Source organism: Macaca nemestrina, chromosome 2 (genome assembly GCF_043159975.1).
Source record: "Macaca nemestrina isolate mMacNem1 chromosome 2, mMacNem.hap1, whole genome shotgun sequence".
In the NCBI taxonomy this organism is placed as follows: Eukaryota; Metazoa; Chordata; class Mammalia; order Primates; family Cercopithecidae; genus Macaca; species Macaca nemestrina.
This window is the reverse complement of record NC_092126.1, coordinates 36,221,220-36,239,384: the sequence shown is the minus strand read 5'-3', so window position 1 is coordinate 36,239,384 and position 18,165 is coordinate 36,221,220. Positions and strand designations below refer to the sequence as shown.

General features: G+C 43.1%; 1 protein-coding gene across 7 annotated transcripts; it reads right to left on the bottom strand.

The window, feature by feature from the left end:
• Positions 1-1,220: 1,220 nt before the first annotated feature.
• LOC105469877 (CDV3 homolog) lies at positions 1,221-17,656 on the bottom strand. Of its 7 annotated transcripts, none has more exons than XM_011721446.3 (5): positions 17,001-17,656; positions 16,170-16,246; positions 7,323-7,468; positions 4,773-4,932; positions 1,221-3,611 (listed from the first exon to the last, which is right to left on the bottom strand). In XM_011721446.3, the coding sequence occupies exons 1-5, from the start codon at positions 17,238-17,240 to the stop codon at positions 3,461-3,463; spliced, it is 774 nt and encodes a 257-aa protein (XP_011719748.1). In that variant the 5' UTR covers positions 17,241-17,656; the 3' UTR covers positions 1,221-3,460. The 7 variants fall into 7 exon arrangements, with proteins under 7 accessions (XP_011719748.1, XP_011719749.1, XP_070947035.1 ...); XM_011721447.3 differs by having other exon boundaries at positions 1,221-3,154; positions 17,001-17,392; XM_071090934.1 differs by lacking the exon at positions 17,001-17,656 and adding an exon at positions 16,529-16,639.
• Positions 17,657-18,165: the final 509 nt, after the last annotated feature.

The following is an 18,165-nucleotide window of genomic DNA, read 5'->3' as shown; positions in this document are numbered from 1 at the left end:
CCAAAGTGGCTGTAAAACATTCCAGCACTTTGGGAGGCTGAGGAGGATTGCTTGAGACCAGGAAGCTTGAGACCAGCCTGGGCAACATAGTAAGACCCCATCTCTTAAAAAACAAAATAGTGTTTGGTGGCACACACAGTAATCCCAGCTACTCAGCAGGCTGAAGAGGGAGGATTCCTTGATGCCAGGAGTTGAAGGCTGCAGGGGGCCATCATTGTGACACTGTACTCCAGCACAAGACTCTGTCTCTTGTTTTTGGAAAAGCGTGACTTTTATCTAAAAAGTTAAAACTATAGAGGAAATTAAAGCAGGGAAGACTGAGTTTCTGTGCCTGTTCTACCTTAAATAGGGCTGTCAAAAGAAAAAAATCTCAATCAAGCACAAATAATCAAATAACAAATTGTTAATACTACATATTTAAACTCCATTACCAAAATGACAAATACACTTTTGCTAATTTAGAAATCTAGGGACTATAATCCAAAATCCTGAAATTTAAAATTACTGCTCTTTTTGAGAATTTTAAGATTCTCAAGGAACAAAGTCTCAAATCCCTAGTCTATATAAAGATTTTAGATTCCTCCTGCCTCTGCCATAATTTAAGGTAACAAAATTTAATACAGCAACAAGGACAAATGTGTATTTCAAGTTTTCCAAAAATATTTGTCATAGCTTTGTAGCCACTTTCATGCCTCATGTTTTGTATTTTTAAAATTTTGTATTTCTCTTTTTTACTGTCTTTGGTTTGCCTAAATCCTCATCGGTCTTTTTTATGCTTGAGCACTCCATAAACACTTCTGAAATGGAAAGTACACTACCGGCCAGGCCTGGTGGCTCACACCTGTAATCCCAGCACTTTGGGAGGCCAAGGCAGGTGGACACGAAGTCAGGAGTTCAAGACCAGCCTGGCGAACATGGTGAAACTCCGTCTCTACTAAAAATACAAAAATTAGCTGGTGTGGTGGTGCGTGCCTGTAATCCCAGCTACTCAGGAGGCTGAGGCAGCATCACTTGAACCGGGGAGGCGGAGGATGAAGTGAGCTGAGATCACACCACTGCACTCCAGCCTGGGTGACAGAGCGAGACTGTCTCAAACAAAAAAAAAAAAAGAAAGAAAAAAAAGTACACTCCTGAGTTTAGAGCATCTTCACTTTCCCACAGCGAGAGGTATGACCTCAACTCACCATTTTCAAAGACAAAATAAGGCTTTAAAATAACCATTACAGTCCAAAATCCATATATTTACTTTTTATTGAATTTGTTAATGTTACAGAGTTCTTGCACTGCCAAACCATGCCTGAGAATTCAAACAAATGGTACAATGGACAGCCTCATCCACCCATCATACAGTATATTAAAACTTGATTCATGTACATTTTGATATTTTCACAATCTTTTAAAAAGTTTTAACAAGAGTTGTAATTTAAATCTGCTGCAGGTCTTCAGATTTCGGGTACAGTATGCCTTTACATAACACCTCCACTTACTCATCTCTGTTCATTCTTCGGTAACACAACCCCCAACAAAATTTTGTGGGGAAAAAAATGCAGGGAAAATACACAGTTCAACGATGAAGAGCCTATTTTTTAAGGTTTTTCGTTCCCAAATAGTCTTCAGTTTACCAAGAATCCCATTTCTGATTTAATCATTCAACTTCCCCTTGGCTGGCTCAACTACTCACCCAAATAGATTAGAAGGCAGGCATCCTGCCTGCCACCTCAAATGTCAACATTATTGCCCAGATGTGAGTGGCAGGTCCCATCAGGAGATACTGTAACCCTCCTTGGAGTCCAATTCCTGCACGGACACTTTCATCAAGACTAAACTCCTATCTGAAAATGCTCCCACATCAAAATAGTTTTACTCACCCACTTGCTTCACTCTTGCCAATACCAAGTCTGCAACTCATGCATTTGGCAAAGGGATTTATTATAGAGAAACCCGGACTCTGCATCAAGTGGTCACATTACCACTTTCAGATATTTCTATTGAACCAAAGATACAAAACTAGGAAACTGCCAGACCATCTTGTTAGGTGGACACTCTTCCGCAATGCTGGGTGGCTTCCTCAAGTCCGTCTAAAGGACCTCAAACTATTAATAGGTATTTGAAGCTGTAATTATTAAAAACAGAAGTGCTACATCACCTGTCTTTCGCCCTGACTCTCCAAATGAACATAAACACACACCAAAAGGTTGAAAACAGAGCTAGCTGGGACAATCACTGCATCTATAGAACAGCCAATACCTTGAAAAACTGGGCACAAGTACATGAGGAATTCTTATCAAAGATCATGCACAATCCATGACACTTAAATGGATTTTAGCTGAGGTTTTGCTCATGTTGCTCTGAATTTGTAAGGACAGATCAGTGAACCCCTTAGCCTGAGCAGAAAGCATTTTCTTCCCACTGCAGTTTACTACACAATTTAGACCTGATTAGAAGAGGCATTAGCAGCACCTGAAGTAGAGCCTCCAGAATCCACTGCCCTTTACATCAAAGGCTATTTGGTTCCACCCTCAGGACTGGCATACTCACGAAGACATTTCACAATCCTAATGCATACTTTAGGTTACTTACTTAACCAAGCAATATGCTCTGTCAAAGAACTTACTTCAAGTCAAAGCAAAAAAGGCCTTAATGCAGAACAAAACAAAACAAAAAAGCACTATCCAAATAAAAAAAAAAAATTACCAAAAAAAAAAAAAAAAAAGATTATTCTCTCCCTTACCCCTTCCCCTACTTGGTGGACCCCAGTTTGGTTGAATTTATTTTGTGGTTACCTCAGAATACAATTAAAGTTTAAATTACAAATCACAGCCCTACACAGATGATCTGAACACATCAGTTCTTTTCAGCGGCGTGTTCCAGGAAGTATAATATAGCCACAGCCTACTACATAGAGTATTCCTTAAGGGTAGGGCACAGGACAGGTTAATTAAGGTCACTTAAATCTTCATCTTTTACAGCAGATCAGAACCCAGATGGCTGACTTTTTATGCAGGATTTCTGGTAAGAATCCAGTAGAGCTGGTTGCAAGGTTCACATCAACACTTAATAGTTGTAATCTTCTTATCCAGAAGTTGTGATCCACATGAAGTCCACAATGAGTGCAGCAGATCTGAGGTAGTCAACCCTTATGAAGGCTCAGTATCTGAACATAAAAAGATTTTGAAATGACCACTGGCTGCAGGTTTTGGTTTTTTGTATTTGCAGAGTAAATATGAAAGAACACTGTTGAAACTAGTTCACACGTTTATATAACAATGAAAATTCCCCTAAATCCAATATGTATAGAGCAGTCGCGACACTTTAACTTCCATAGTGCAATAGGGCCGGTCAGGAAATTGAGTGGTCTGCATCGGTGTCTGTAGGTCCAGCAGAGATCAGATGATGACTGACTGTTGGTGGTGGTTAGCTGCAGTCTAGTTACCTCAGAAGGGTTAGCAAAGCCCATTCCTTAATTGTATTGTGAGTGGCTGCTTTTCTGATTTTCAAGCACAGCATACTGGTTGTCTAGCTGAAGTTTAAGGGCCTGGTTTTTTGAAACCTCATCCCTACCTCTATTTTTGTGTCTTACTACTTCAAAGCTCTTCTCCATTTCTTTATCCCTAAGGGAAAAGAAATGTAATCAGTAAATATTTTTTCTTCACTAGGGTTTTTGAAAATACTCGTCCTTGAATTTTTTAAAAAAAGCCACCCCTTAGAAGAATCCTGGGGAGGGGTAGGAGTGGGCATATATAAAATCCTTATCAAACCATTTTAAGGCTTCAATTTGAACAGAAAACACAGAACGCTGTACTGAAGCTCTAGGGTCCTATCTTCTACTAAATAGTATTAAATGTGACCCTATTTCAGGACAAACTTGAAGAAAACTGTTATAAGCTGTGTGATGACATTCCTCCTAACACTTTCACTTTTAGCAAGTAATAGATAATACATCTCTCTCTTTATGCACAAGGGTAACAATTTTCTCATTCAAGTAAATTCTACTCGTTAGTCAATGATTTCTCCTCACATCAATTTTGTGGGAGTGGATCTGATTAGATCAGGTAAAGAAACTTGAGTGTGGTGAATCACTGCCCTCCCAAAGGTCCCTTATACATTTTTTAAGACAGAGCAGAGGAGCAAGTCCACGTGGAGGTTTAAATTCAAGCCAGCTGTGCTCTCAAAGTGGCGAAAAGGCTGGGATTTATTCTAAACGCCACCCCAAAAAACATTTCCATCTGATGTCATTTACATTTCTTCCCATTTTATTTTAAAAAATTCATGTCCCTAAGTAAGATGTAGTTGTGCCATATGTAGTCATTTAATTCCAGGTAGCATTCATTTTAAGTACCTGCTGAAATAAGATTATTTTAATATTAGATTTATAAATGCCAACATCTTCTGTCTACAGTCACATTAACTGGGAATATAATTACACAGCATTTTTATATTTCTAGTTTCCATATTATAAGGAGCAAAAGCCACTCAATTATAAAAGAATTTCAACTACATTAAAACTTGTCATTGCTATAAAACAACATAAACCAGGGCTAAGAGAAACTTTTGCAGACAGAAGACAAACTCAGTCTCCAATGCTCTTTGCCCTCCCCCTTTCCTCCCTTCTAGGTATATAAAGTTCCGTCCTGACTCTTAGCTGCCTGTCAGCTGAAGCTCAGGCTTCATTAGTTAAGGAATAGTCTCCCTTGGGTGGGTATGCCCTATATCCCACTCCCTGGCCGAGGAACAGAAGTCCTAAACAAAATGCAATTACTTATAGTACTTACTTCCGGCTTTCTACATGCTTGGCAGTTGACTGCAGGGATGGGAACTGTGTATCGCTGTAGATTTCTGGTGGTCCTTGTGGTGTTTTCCTTGTTGTGGTTAACCTGGCCCCAGGAGGCCTATACACACCACTAGTCATTGCCGGTTCTGGGGTTTCTGTAACTAATATTTTAAAACAATTTTTAGATAAACTATTCAAATGTTCAGCATTTTAATAAGCTATTCTTGCATTCCCAATCATTTAACAATTACAGAAAAAACAATACCAGGGTCTCTGGGTCAGACAACAGAAGGAAAGTTATTTCAGAAAATGTCTAAAGTGAAAACAGGCCAGGTGTGGTGGTTCACACCTGTAATCCCAGCACTCTGGGAGGCTGAGGTGAGTGAATCACCTGGGGTCAGGAGTTCAAGACCAGTTGGGCCAACATGGTGAAACACTGTCTCTACAAAAATTACAAAACTTAGCCGGGCGTGATGGCAGACGCCTGTAATCCCAGCTACTCAGGGGGCTGAGGCAGGAGAATGGCTTGAACCTGGGAGGCAGAGGTTGCAGTGAGCCAATATTGAGCCACTGCACTCCATCGTGGGCAACAGAACAAGACTCTGTCTCTCAAAAAAGAAAAAAGAAAAGTGAAAACATTCTATTTTTCTAGGGTATTATTCTAACTCCTCCTCCATGTACAACTTTAGTAATCTACGTAAATGGTGAGTTCCACAAGCCAAATTACTGGAAGTAGAAAAGGAATCTGCTGGGACTGGATGACTGGTCTCATCAGGGACTGCCTTTCAGAATAGGACTTAAATAGTCCTCAGTTTCCCTACCAATAAATATGAATTACTTCTTTACCTGATTGGGGGGACTGATTAAGATGCCGTATGTAAAGAATTTATTTAATGAAATGCCAGTGTGGTTATTTTTTAAGATTCTAGCTGGGGCTGGGGCGTGGTGGCTCAAGTCTGTAATCCTAGCACTTTGGCAGCCCGAGGCAGGCAGATCACTTGAGGTCAGGAGTTCAAAACCAGCCTGGCCAACATGTTGAAACCTCATCTCTACTAAAAATACAAAGAATTAGCAGGGCATGATGGTGCATGCCTATAATCCCAGCTACTCAAGAGGCTGAGGCAGGAGACTAGCTTGAACCCGGGAGGTGGAGGTTGCAGTGACCCAAGACTGTGCCACTGCATTCCAGCCTGGGCAAGAGAATGAGACTTTGTCTACTGGAAAAAATAAAAAGAAAGAAAAAAAGAAAAAAAGATTCTAACCAGGCATGATGGCTCACGCCTGTAATCCCAGCACTTTTGGAGGTCGAGGCAGGCAGATCACTTGAAGTCAGGAGCCAGACTCTGTCTCAAACAAAACAAAAAGATTCTAAAGATTTAAAAACATAAGACCGGGTGTGGTGGCTCACACCTGTAATCCCAGCACTTTGGGAAACTACGGTGGCAGGATTGCTTGAACCCAGGAGTCGGAGACTAGCCTGGGCAACATAGTGAGATCTCATCTCCACAATAAAATAAACAGGTGGCATGCCCTGGTAGTCTACTTGGAAGGCTGCGGTGGGAGAATCACTTGAGTCCAAGCAGTTGAGGGGCTGCAATGAGCCACGTTGCACCACTGCACTGCAGCCTGGGCCACAGAGTGAAACTGTCTCTAAAAAATACAGTAGTTATCTGTGTGATTTCAGCATAGCAAGATTTGGAGTGATAAGTTATTCTTTATGCCATTCTAAATAAAACAATGAGTATACATTTCTTTAAAGTAGTGCTCTTAAACTTTCATTATCGCCCTAAGGAGACCTTTCAGACATCTGTTTCCCAACTGCCCCCCACTCCATAAAATTTTAATACTGCAGATAAACTATACATCTGTTTATGCACTCTAGCCTTTTCGCAGGCCACAAATGACTGATAAGGTATAAGATTCCTTCACTCTGTAAGAAGCAACTTTTACCCCCTTGAAAATGATAACATCAGTCCTGCTGAGAATTCATGCTTCAAAAAACAGGAAAGTTAAAGGGAATGAAAAAGACAAAGCACAAGTGAAGACAAGGGCCCCTTGTCTTTGTCCTTACTCAGCTGTCAAAAATATTTTAAATGATAAAAGCTTTAAGAATTTTCTCTCTCATGAAAACTTTTGGAGTTATACCCAACCCTAGGTAATTACTACTAAAAATCCCAAATGAAGCTTACCTTGGATTCTAGTAAATTGAAGTCTTTTCCTTACCTTTTCCTCCACTAGCAAGTAGTTAATATTTAAAGAGAATATTAGAATAAATGCTCAATTTAAATAAATGAAACTGGAATCGACTAGACTATCTACATATAAATTTTACAGCAACATATAGGACAAAAGTATGTCTTTTAACCTCCAGATTCCTTTTCTTTAGGATTCTGAAGTCTTTAACAAGAGACACACACATCCCACTCAACCAGGAATGGAAAGGAGCCCCTCCTTCTCACCCCACCATAATCATGCACCGAGTTGAAAGTGGACCATATACAAAATCATATATAAATTAGACATCTTTCTGAAACTGAAATAGTAAAATTACCGATTACTGGAGCAGGAGGTGCTTGGACCAGAGCTGTTTTATTCCAGGGACCTGAAGATTTTTCCATACCTCCACCACCACCTCCACCTTCTTCCCAGTTATCACCTGGATCTTGTCTCTTTTCATTATCATCTTCTTCCTTTTCACTGTTGGAAAAGCAAACATGTAAATTCATTAAGGAACCACCAAGAAAATTTTCAGTCCAAATCCTTAGTTTTATCCATGATTATCTGTACAACCCTGTAATCCCAGGACTTTGGGAGGCCAAGGTGGATGGATCACCTGAGGTCAGGAGTTCAAGACCAGGCTGGGCAACGTGGCGAAACCCATCTGTACTAAAAATACAAAAATTAGCCAGGCATGGGGGCGCACCCCTGTAATCCCAGCTACTGGGGAAGCTGAGGCAGGAGAATCCCTTGAACCCAGAAGGCAGAGGCTGCAGTGAGCTGAAATTGTGCCACTGCACTCCCTCCTGGGTGACAGAGCATGACTGTGTCTGGAAAAAAAAAAAAAAATACTGATGTGCCTCTGTGACAATATGCCTGACGGTTTGCAGGACCCCACGTAAGAGCAGGACCCCAGTTACCGCCTCAAGCGACTAAGGGAGGGAAGAGAGGATGATACAACCTGAAATGCAGAGAAGAGAGTGAGCTGAAGGATTAAGAGCACAATTACAAAATTTTCGTTGCACCAAAGTGTACAAACAGGCATTTATGGTAAGCATATTTTTAGTGACAAATGAAGGGTTTTGAAAGTTGTATAATTTTATTTGCCAATCCTTTAGCACATGTAACAAAATGCTCTCAGAATCAGAATTCACATTCCAGCAGATGAAAACAAATACATGCCGTGTTTACAAAGGATAGAACTACCCCTAACATCAGACATGTATTTATCACCTGTTTAAAAAAATATATATAAGAGCTCAGTCTTCGGCTTTCCAGATGTTATAAATGGAAAAGATACCCTCAGTGGTAACATACCATCTTAAGACTGCTTGCAGTATTTTCTCAATGCTAATTAATTTATTCTTGAATTGACTTGAGTCATAATCTATTTCTCCTAGGCATCTTTGATTATTTCTCTTTTTGTTGGATTACTTTTTATTATTTTATGTAACTTTACATGTCCTAAATTGCCAAGTGTATATATTTTTGTCTCTTGACAAACGGGATACTGACCACAGGGATATTAAAGCATAATAATGGCTAAATCAAACGTCCTTTCTGCAGCTCTTCACCTTGAAGATACACCTGGCAGAAGATACTCAACTACCAACCTTTTCATAAAATTATTTTTCATGACAATGGTGGCTTTTCCTAGGTCTTCAAGCTTCTCAACTCCTTCATCATTTTATGTTTTCCCCACCTTCCTATAAAAAAAAGGTTGGTTCCCAAAACTCTGTCCCTGGCCTTCCACTTACCACCTGCCTCTCTTGACTGTATAACCTTGGGAACATCACAGCCTCTCTTGGCTTCTGCAAAAGGATATCTAAGGATGCTTTCCTTCCATTTCTATTAAAACAAGACACGAGCTGGCTATACGACCAGCTTGACAGTCTCCTTTAAAGATACTTAGAAAAAAATAAAGTGGCACTTTGGGAGGCTGAAGCAGGCGGGCCACGAGGTCAGGAGATCAAGACCATGGTGAAACTTTGTCGCTACCAAAAAAAAAAAAAAAAAAAAAAAAATATATATATATATATATATATAAAATTAGCTGGGCGTGGTGGCAGACGCCTGTAGTCCCAGCTACTTGGGAGGCTGAGGCAGAATGGCATGAACCCGGGAGGCGGAGCTTGCAGTAAGCTGAGATCGCACCACTGCACTCCCGCCTGGGTGACAGAGTGAGACTCCAACTCAAAAAAAAAAGTGGCAAAATGCCATTAAAAAATAATGGCACTGGCCGGGCACGGTGGTTCACACCTGTAATCCCAGCACTTCGGGAGGCCGAGGTAGGCGGATCACCTGAGGTCAGGAGTTCGAGACCAGCCTGGCCAATATGGCAAAACCCTGTCTCTACTAAAAACACAAAAATTAGCTGGGTGTGGTGGCATATGCCTGTAATCTCAGCTACTTGGGTGGCTGAGGCAGGAGAATTGGTTGAACCCAGGAAGCAGAGGCTATAGTGGGCCGAGATTGCACCACTGCACTCCAGCCTGGGTGACAGAGCGAGACCCCGTGTCAAAAATAAAAAAAAAAAAATGGCAGCATTGTATGAATTACCTACCAATCAGAGGTAACTGCAGAATTTAGAGGCTGGAGTGGCAATAAGGAAGAGAGGGAAAAGAAGAATAGATCTATCTCATCTACATTTACAGCAAGATTTTACTTACAACTTTATCTGAGAGGAAAAAGGACAGAGAATATGTCAATTCATCCCTAAGAGATCTGAGAAAGAAAAAAAATTGCAATTTAAAAGAAAGAAAAAAAATATAGCCAGGCCATCCCTCAGTTTTCCTTTTCATTAACATGTAAGAGAATTCTACACAGCCATTTAAAATGTAAAGCCTATGCTGACTTGGAGGTAGTATTAATGTCATACAAACCAAAAATTCACTACAACAACAGCTACATACCTAATATAAATACAAAGATATCTACAACAATTTTTAAAAGTTTATATTATAGAGTAGCTCTGGGTGCTAGAATGTATGACTTTATCTTCTTCATGCAGCAAGCAATTAGGAGCAGATTCTAAAGTCAGGCTTCCTGGTTCAAATCCAGGCTCTGCCACTTACCAGCCAGGAAACTTTGAATATGGCACTAATTTCTTTATTCCTCAATTTCCTCTTATGTAAAATGGAGCTGACAAGCCCTTAATAATCAGCACTATTCACTGATTATTCCTAAGCAAAAGAGACTACAGATAATTCTTACATTTTATGCTGCTACATTTTTTCAAAAAATTTCTAAAAACAAACATATTACTTTTATAACCTACACACAAAAAATCGTTTTTTATTTTTAAAATTTTTTAGAGACAGGGTCTTGCTCTGTCACCTAGGCTGGAGTACAGAGGCCCAATCTTAGCTCACTGTAATCTTAAACTCCTGGGCTCAAGAGATACTCCCACCTCAGCCTCCCAAGTAAGGTAGAACTACAGGTGCAGACCACCATGACTGGCTAATTTTACTTTTTTTACATTTTTTGTAGAGGCAGGGTCTTGGCCAGGCTGGTCGTGTACTCCTGGCCTCAAGTGATCCTCCTAACTCTGCCTCCCAAAGTGTTGGGATTACAGGAGTGAGCCACCACGCCCAGCCTCACAGAAAGCTTTTAAATAAAAACTCCTATTTGGTCTGACGGAATAGTGACAGTATCTCAACTTGAAGTTTTCTTTTTTACTGTCTAGTGTCTAACATCTCCTTGCCCTTAGGGAAAAAATAAAAAAATTTAAAAACCACAAATTTAAAATACACCTATGTTACAAACTATTACCAAAAAATAAGCATAATCTGTTTAATTAGAGGGACTGTACATCAATAATAAAAGGCACAAGGAGAACAACTTAGTATTTTGGATTCTCGGCCAGGTACGGTGGCTCATGCCCATAATCCCAGCACTTTGGAAGGCCAAGGTGGGAGGATCATTTGAGGCCAGGAGTTCAAAACCAGCCTGAGCAACCTGGTGAGACCCTGTCTCTATTTTTTTTTTTTTTTTTTTTGAGATGGAGTTTCACTCCTGTTGCCCAGACTGAAGAGCAATGGCGAGATCTTGGCTTATTGCAACCTCCACCTCCTGGGTTCAAGCGATTCTCCTATCTCAGCCTGCCAAGTAGCTGCTTGCACCATCATGCCCAGCAAAATTTTGTGTATTTAGTAGAGACAGCGTTTCACCATGTTGGCCAGACTGGTCTCAAACTCCTGACCTCAGGTAATTCATCCGCCTCAGCCTCCCAGAGCGCTGGGATTATAGGCGTGAGCCACTGTGCCCGGCCAAAAAAAATTTTTTTAATAAATATTTTGGGTTTTTCCAAATGTCCATCAATAATAGACTGGATAAAGAAAATGTAGCACATATACACCATGGAATACTATGCAGCCATAAAAAGGGAGGATGAGCTAATGTCCTTCGCAGGGACATGGATAAAGCTGGAAACCATCGTTCTCAGCAAACTATCACAAAGACAGAAAACCAAACACTGCATGTTCTCATCATAAGTGGGAGTTGAACAATGAGGACACACACAGGGAGGGGAACATCACACACCAGGGTCTGCTGGGGGTAGGGAGCTGGGGTAGGGATAGTGTTAGGAGAAATACCTAATGTAAATGACGAGTTGATGGGTGCAGCAAACCACCATAGCACATGTATACCTGTGTAACAAACCTGCATGTTGTGCACATGTACCCTAGAACTTAGCGTAATAATAATAAAAATAAATAAGTATTTTGGGTTAAGATTCTGAAATACTAAACTAAGCATGTGGACACTGTTTAGTCAAGACCCTTCATCAACCGAGCACGGTGGCTCACGCCTGTAATCCCAGCACTTTGGGAGGCAGAGGCGGGCAGATCACCGGAGGTCAGGAGTTCAAGACCAGCCTAACTAACATGGTGAAACCCTGTCTCTACTAAAAATACAAAAATTAGCTAGGCGTGGTGGCGTATGCCTGTAATCCCAGCTATTTGGGAGGCTGAGGCAGGAAAATCGCTTGAACTTGGGAGGCGGAGGTTGCAGTGAGCCGAGATCATGCCATTGCACCCCAGCCTGGGTAACAAAAGCAAAAACTCTATCAAAAAAAAAAAAAAAAGAATGACCAAGCCAAAAAAACTCTTCATCCAACAATGAGGAACTGAAGCCCAGAGATGCTTAGAGGGCTTGCCTAAATGCCAGTTAGCAGGGTAGAAATGATTTATATATTTTATTGCTTTTTCATATTTACATATTTCAGAAAGCATCAACTCTCCAAATGTCACAGCAGAACAAGAAACAAGTTCCAAACGGTTATTTCCACGGGAGATGGGCTGAAATTCAGTGTTTGATCCTAATATATAGCTTCTCATTAGCTAAATGTTATAAATAAACACTACGATACTGCTGTAAATTCATCACAATTCCACATACACAGTCTTAAATACATGTAAGCCTGTAAGGCACTACTGGTAGGGTGAGGAGAATAATGACGATACAAAAGGAAGATTTACTGAATATCTACTACGGTAGCCAGCATTCCACCCCACTGTACAAAGTTAAACCTCACAGTAACACTAAGGCAGGCAAGAGACCCACTGTATGTATGTATGAGAAAACTTAAGTACCTTCCCCAGGCCTACAGAGTAGCAGAGTCAAAATAGTGTGGGATTCCAGAGGCTATATTATTTCACATTACCTTTTAAATTCATTTTATCCTCTTTATAGCTCTAAGGCATGACGCAGAAATATTCTCTACTTTGAGATTTGAGAAATGCGTTTTCTTTAGTAAGGCTGATAGGATCACACATCCTGCAGCAGTATATTTATAAAGAATAGAACAGCCTTATCTCTCTACCTCGAGACTTGGGAATTTATACATCCTAACTCCCCTTCCCCAACACTAGGGGGAAGCAGCTAAAACAAGAATCAGACTGGACTGAGCTGCTGGAATACCGGGCATCTCACAGGTTTGTCCCTATTATACCTAGCACTGCTGCAACAGTAAACTGGTGAGATAAACATGGCCTGATCAGCTATGCCTGGCCTGGAGGCTTAAAATGTCACTGCACCTCATCCAAAGAAATCTTTCCGACCCATTCATGGATGATGAAATGTCTCTCCTCTGCCCCAGAGCACCTTGCACATCTCTTTGAAATTATCTACTGTCGTCTATTAGAGCATGACTTATTTCTACAACCAGAAAACCTCACAGCGTCTAGCAAAGTAGTCACGTATTTGCTAGAATGATCCACCTTGGATAACATAACCAGCTCTGCCTAACAGGTTTAAGTCTAGATTTCTCACCAAAGTTTCTAGAAAACCACTGGGCTCCAAGAACTCAATTATTTACTGAAACATGACAAACACTCAACACTGTATGCCTTCAAGAATTAAATCTTTCTAACTAACATTCTCCCAAAAATCCATTTTAAAGATGGAAGTAGCTGGGCCTAGCAGCTCATGCCTGTGATTCCTGTACTTTGAGAAGATCACTTGAGGCCAGGAGTTTTGAGATCAGCCCAGGAACACAGTCCCCATCTACAGAAAAAAAGATTAGTCAGGGGTGGCAACTCACACCTGTAGCCCCAGCTACTTGGGAGGCTGAGGTGGGAGGATCACTTCAGCCCAGGAGTTCAAGACTACAGTGAGCTATGATCATGCCACTGCATTCCAACCGGGGTGACAAAGTGAGACTGTCTCAAAAATATAAAAAAATAAGAGATGAAAGAGGCCTACAACCAACCAAGAATCTAACTCAAGTGACAGGTTCCTTTATAACCACCTCAATGACTTCCTGCTCAAGAATTTGTCTATAATGGCATGATCTTGAATAAGATTAACTTAGACACAAAATTGGACACGTTAAGTACCCTAGTATTAAATCTTGAGCTGGTTGGTAAATGTGAAATAGGATCTTAATATATAGTATGTTTGCTGCTAATGAAAATTTTTCCCTTTCAGTACAGGTAAAGGCCTAACATGCTAACTACTATAAGGACCAGTGTCAAGAACTTTAAGATTGTATGTGACATCTGGCTGGGCTCAGAGGCTCACGCCTGTGATTCCAGCACTTTGGAAGGCCGAGGCAGGCAGATCACCTGAGGTCAGGAGTTCGAGACCAGCCTGACCAATAGGAAGAAACTCCGTCTCTACTAAAAATACAAAATTAGCCGGGTGCGGTGACAAATGCCTGTAATCCCAGCTACTCAGGAGGCTGAGGCATTAGAATCGCTTGAACCCAGGGGTTGGAGGTTGTGGTGAGCTTAGATCGTGCCACTGTACTCCAGCCTGGGCAACAAGAGCGAAACTCTGTTTCAGAAAAAAAAAAAAGACTGACGGTGACATCTGCAGCTAACTCTCAGTATATTGAGAAAGAGAATAAGATAAAGCACATGTAGCAGAGATTGGTGGATGAGCATATGGGAAAGAGAGTTTCTCAGCGTTGCAGGTTAGTGGAATACCTCTACTAGGATGGCCACTTCAGGCCAATAACTAGATGTTAAGAAACCAAAAGACAATATAAAAGCTACTCTACTTCAGGTTGAGCAGAACTTAAATGCTTGTACTAGCTGATACTTACATCCCTGGCAAGGGTGAAGTATATAAGTTATTTAAGACACTTTTCACGATCTCAAGAGTAACCAAAATAGATCAAGACCAAAATAACCCTGAAGATGAACATGTAACTTATAGTCAATAACAGAAAAAACACAGGTTCTGTTTAAATAATATCCATAGTTTAATAAAATCAATTTCTAATCGTCAGTGAACTTGAAACCAAAATTTTATCTTCAGTAAAGTGCTACTTTTGCCAAGTTCGACATGGCCAAACACTATTCTTACAGTCACTCACGTTTTCAAGAACCTGCAGTCACTTAGGAAAGAAAAGACAAGAAGAGCCAAATTTTACAACAGAACAGGAGCCACACACACAGGTAGTTCCACAACCCCAAAAGGGAAGAACCTCACATCCGCTCCTCCCCCATTCTTTACAGGTCAAGCCCCAGGAGACAGAAAAGATGAAGATACATGAAGGAAGCCAACAAGTGGTTGGGAATCAAACTTAAGCCTAATCACTTCTACTCAACACCACTACAAAGAAATCTCAAGAGTGGAGAAGCTACCGTTCCTGAAAGTTTCCCATTATCAGTCGGGGGTTTCACTTTGGCTAAGCTCACAAAATGATGTTTTCACAGGACATTAATGCCTAGCTGTGGTAGGTATTCAACAAATTATTAACACTGCTTTTTGAAAAAGTTATCTAAAGCTATAGATACCAACATCCAGAGAGGTCAAAAGACAGTTTTCAGTTAAGGAAAGTATTTCCTCCACTGTGCCTCGCACTCACTGGCATTGCCTATAAAATGCAAGCTTCAAACTGGAGACAGTTTATCAAAATCCTTTTTTATTTAAACTGGGAGCAAAGGATTTTTTAATCTTAAAGCAGATCCATATCTTCACTTGTTTTTTTCCTACTTTATGAACCCTCCAAAATATGGCACTTAGCAAAGTTGACTGCCATAGACTGGACTTAACAAAATGTTAATTTCAAATCTTCTAAACTACCCAATTTTTTAAAATTACTGTTTTCTTGAACTTTAAAAAATAACGTTTACACATATAATTCCATTCCTATTAAGTTTTAGAAAAAATTACGGATAGTGGTTGTGTTGAAGGTGAATGCAGTGAATAGGTGTTAGGAGGCGAACCTTGTTCTGTATTAGTAATACTCAAGTTTCTTGACCTGCGTACTTACTGCACAGGTTGGTAGCACTGTGTGAACACATGAAACCTCTCTCTCTCTTTAAGTATGATATACTTCAATTACAAAAATACATTCACTTGCTTATTGGAGAGGATGTGAAAAAATCCACATTATTTTTGAAACCAAAACTAAGTACAATCACCGATGTTAACAGTGAAAATTCTGAAGTGACAAAATCCATTTTAGCTGTCTCAAATGAAAAGGCCTCACCAGAACTGGAAGTAGGCAAGCTCTCACAGGATTTTAGAGTCAGTAGCTAATTTGATGAGCACACGGAAGGGCTGCCTTCACGCAGTGAGAAAGAGTAGACAGAACCCATTTGAGTCCTAATAAGCATATCTAGAGCACAAGGCTACTATGATGCTGCTTTGGGGCTAAAGGAAAACCTAACTTGTATCCAGTATCTGTCCTAAAAGTTATCTAAACACACTTGTAACCAGACCATACCTTATTTGCATTGCCTGAACCCTGAGGCCGCTGTAATCAACCTCTTTTTGCTCCAATTCTTTCCACTCATCTTCGTCCTGTAAAACAAACGCCATTTGATCAATTAAAGCTATTTGTAGACATATAACTAAGCAAATAACACACTATGAAAAGTGGATCAAGTGGCTGGAATCTAAACTGAGTAGGCACTTATATACCGGTCAAAGCCCTTGCTTCGTTCTGGGGCAAACTAGGCTACATGGAGGACAAACATGCTCGTAGGCTAACACTGTACTTCCGCCGGGTTCCTGCATGAGAGCTGTTACTTTAAGCAACTAAGAAAAGCCGAAGGAAGAAGTCAGTAGGAATTTCACAACTACATTTCTACCCCAGCCTTGCCACCGAGACTTTTCTTTTTCTTTCACGGGCTTAGAAACTAAGTCATCACAAAAGAGCTGCTACAAATGCGGCTGCTGAAAGCGAAAATTCAGCTCAAACTACTGGGCTGAGGTCAGCACACGGAATTACTCAGCCTAGACGTCACCCAATAAACGCTGCTCTGTGCTGGGCGCTGCGGCCCCAGACCTAGTGCCCCTGGAGGGTGGCGCCGCCTGGGCCCTGGCTAACGCCGAGCGACGCGGGGTGAGAAGGGCGGCTCCAGGGCGGGTGTCGGAAGGGGTCCCGGCCCAGGCGAGCCCTGCCCGAAGTGGGGAGCCTGCGTCACGTGGCGGCCCTCGCCCGTCCGCCCGGCCCCCGCGGCCCCTCCCGGACGCTTCCCCGGCAGGCGGGGGCGGGCACATGGGGCGCCGGCGCGCGGCCCGGGCCCCGAGTGCCGGCCTCCCGGCCCCTCACCTTCGTCACAGCCTTGGTGGCGGCCCCCGGGCCCGCAGTCCCCGCGCTCGCGGTCCCGCCGTCGCCCGGCCGGGTCCCCGTGCCCGCCCCGCCGCCAGCCGCACCCGCGGCTCCACTGCTTCCGCCGGCGCTGCCCGCTGCACCCGCGGCACTCGCCGCCCGGTTGCTCCGCTCCTTCTTCTTCTTCTTGTCCCTCTTGGCAAAGAAGTTGTCCAGGCTCCGCTCCTCCGTCTCGGCCATGGCCTCGGCCTCCTCGACCCGGATGGGTGGGGCCGGCGGCGGGCGCGGCCCGCGGGGCTCCGAGCTCGGGGTCGGGGCCGACTCTGCGCTCACGCTGCCGGGCGCGGCGACGCCTCAGCCCCGCGGGGTCGCCGAGGCGTGCGCGGCGAGGCGGGCGGCTCCCCCTGCGTGCTGGCGAGCGGTGGTACCGTCCGCCTGGGGGCTCGCGCGCCGCCGCTGTCGCCCGAGGCTGCCGGGGCTGCCGCTGCTGCGGCGGCGGAGCAGGATCCCGCTCTCCCCACAACCTGAGGGGAAAAGGCACGCGCGAGCCAAAGGCTCTGGCGAGAGTGCTCGGCTAGCGGCGGCGCGTGCCGGAGGAAGACGCGCGGGCGCAGACCCGGAGAGGAGGGGAAGGGGGTGGGGAGGGGAGGGAGGGGGAGGAGGGAGGGCGGGCCGCTAGAAGAGAGAGGCAGCGCCTGCGCCTGCGTACTTTGCTCTGCCTGCCGCTGTGGGATCGCCAAGGGGCGGGCGGCGGGTGGAGATGGAGGCGGAGCTGGAAAGAGAGCCAATCAGGTGCCAGGACGAAGCGCTTAGGTGACAATCCGTGACCCAGACGGGGCGGAGTCCAGGAATGGGGGCGGGGAGAGGAGGGCATATGCAAAATAAGTGACGTGCCTGACGATTCCGGTTTCCTGATTGGCGGAGGGTTTAGTCTTGAGGGCGGGCATTTTGAGGGCTGGTTGATGACTTGGCTAAAGAGGTTCAGCAGGAGGGGCAGTGGGTTGCTTTTGGGCGCATGCGCAGGATGCACGTGTGTTTCCTGGCCCGGAACAAACCGTGGCCCCATAGTAGTCGTTTGAACTTTCGCGAAACGGAGAGGCACTGCGTTAAGCCAACTGTGTTAAAGATTGTTCCTCTCCTCTGATCGTTTCTGTACTTCCACCCT

Bases quoted from the DNA above. Each gene is read 5' to 3' on its own strand.
- LOC105469877 (XM_011721446.3), bottom strand. From the start codon at position 17,240: ATGGCCGAGACGGAGGAGCGGAGCCTGGACAACTTCTTTGCCAAGAGG. The intron at 16,247-17,000 runs GTGAGGGGCCGG...TTTGTTTTACAG, and splicing joins CCACCAAGGCTGTGACGAAG to GACGAAGATGAGTGGAAAGA. The intron at 3,612-4,772 runs GTAAGTACTATA...CTTTTCCCTTAG, and splicing joins AAGCATGTAGAAAGCCGGAA to GGATAAAGAAATGGAGAAGA.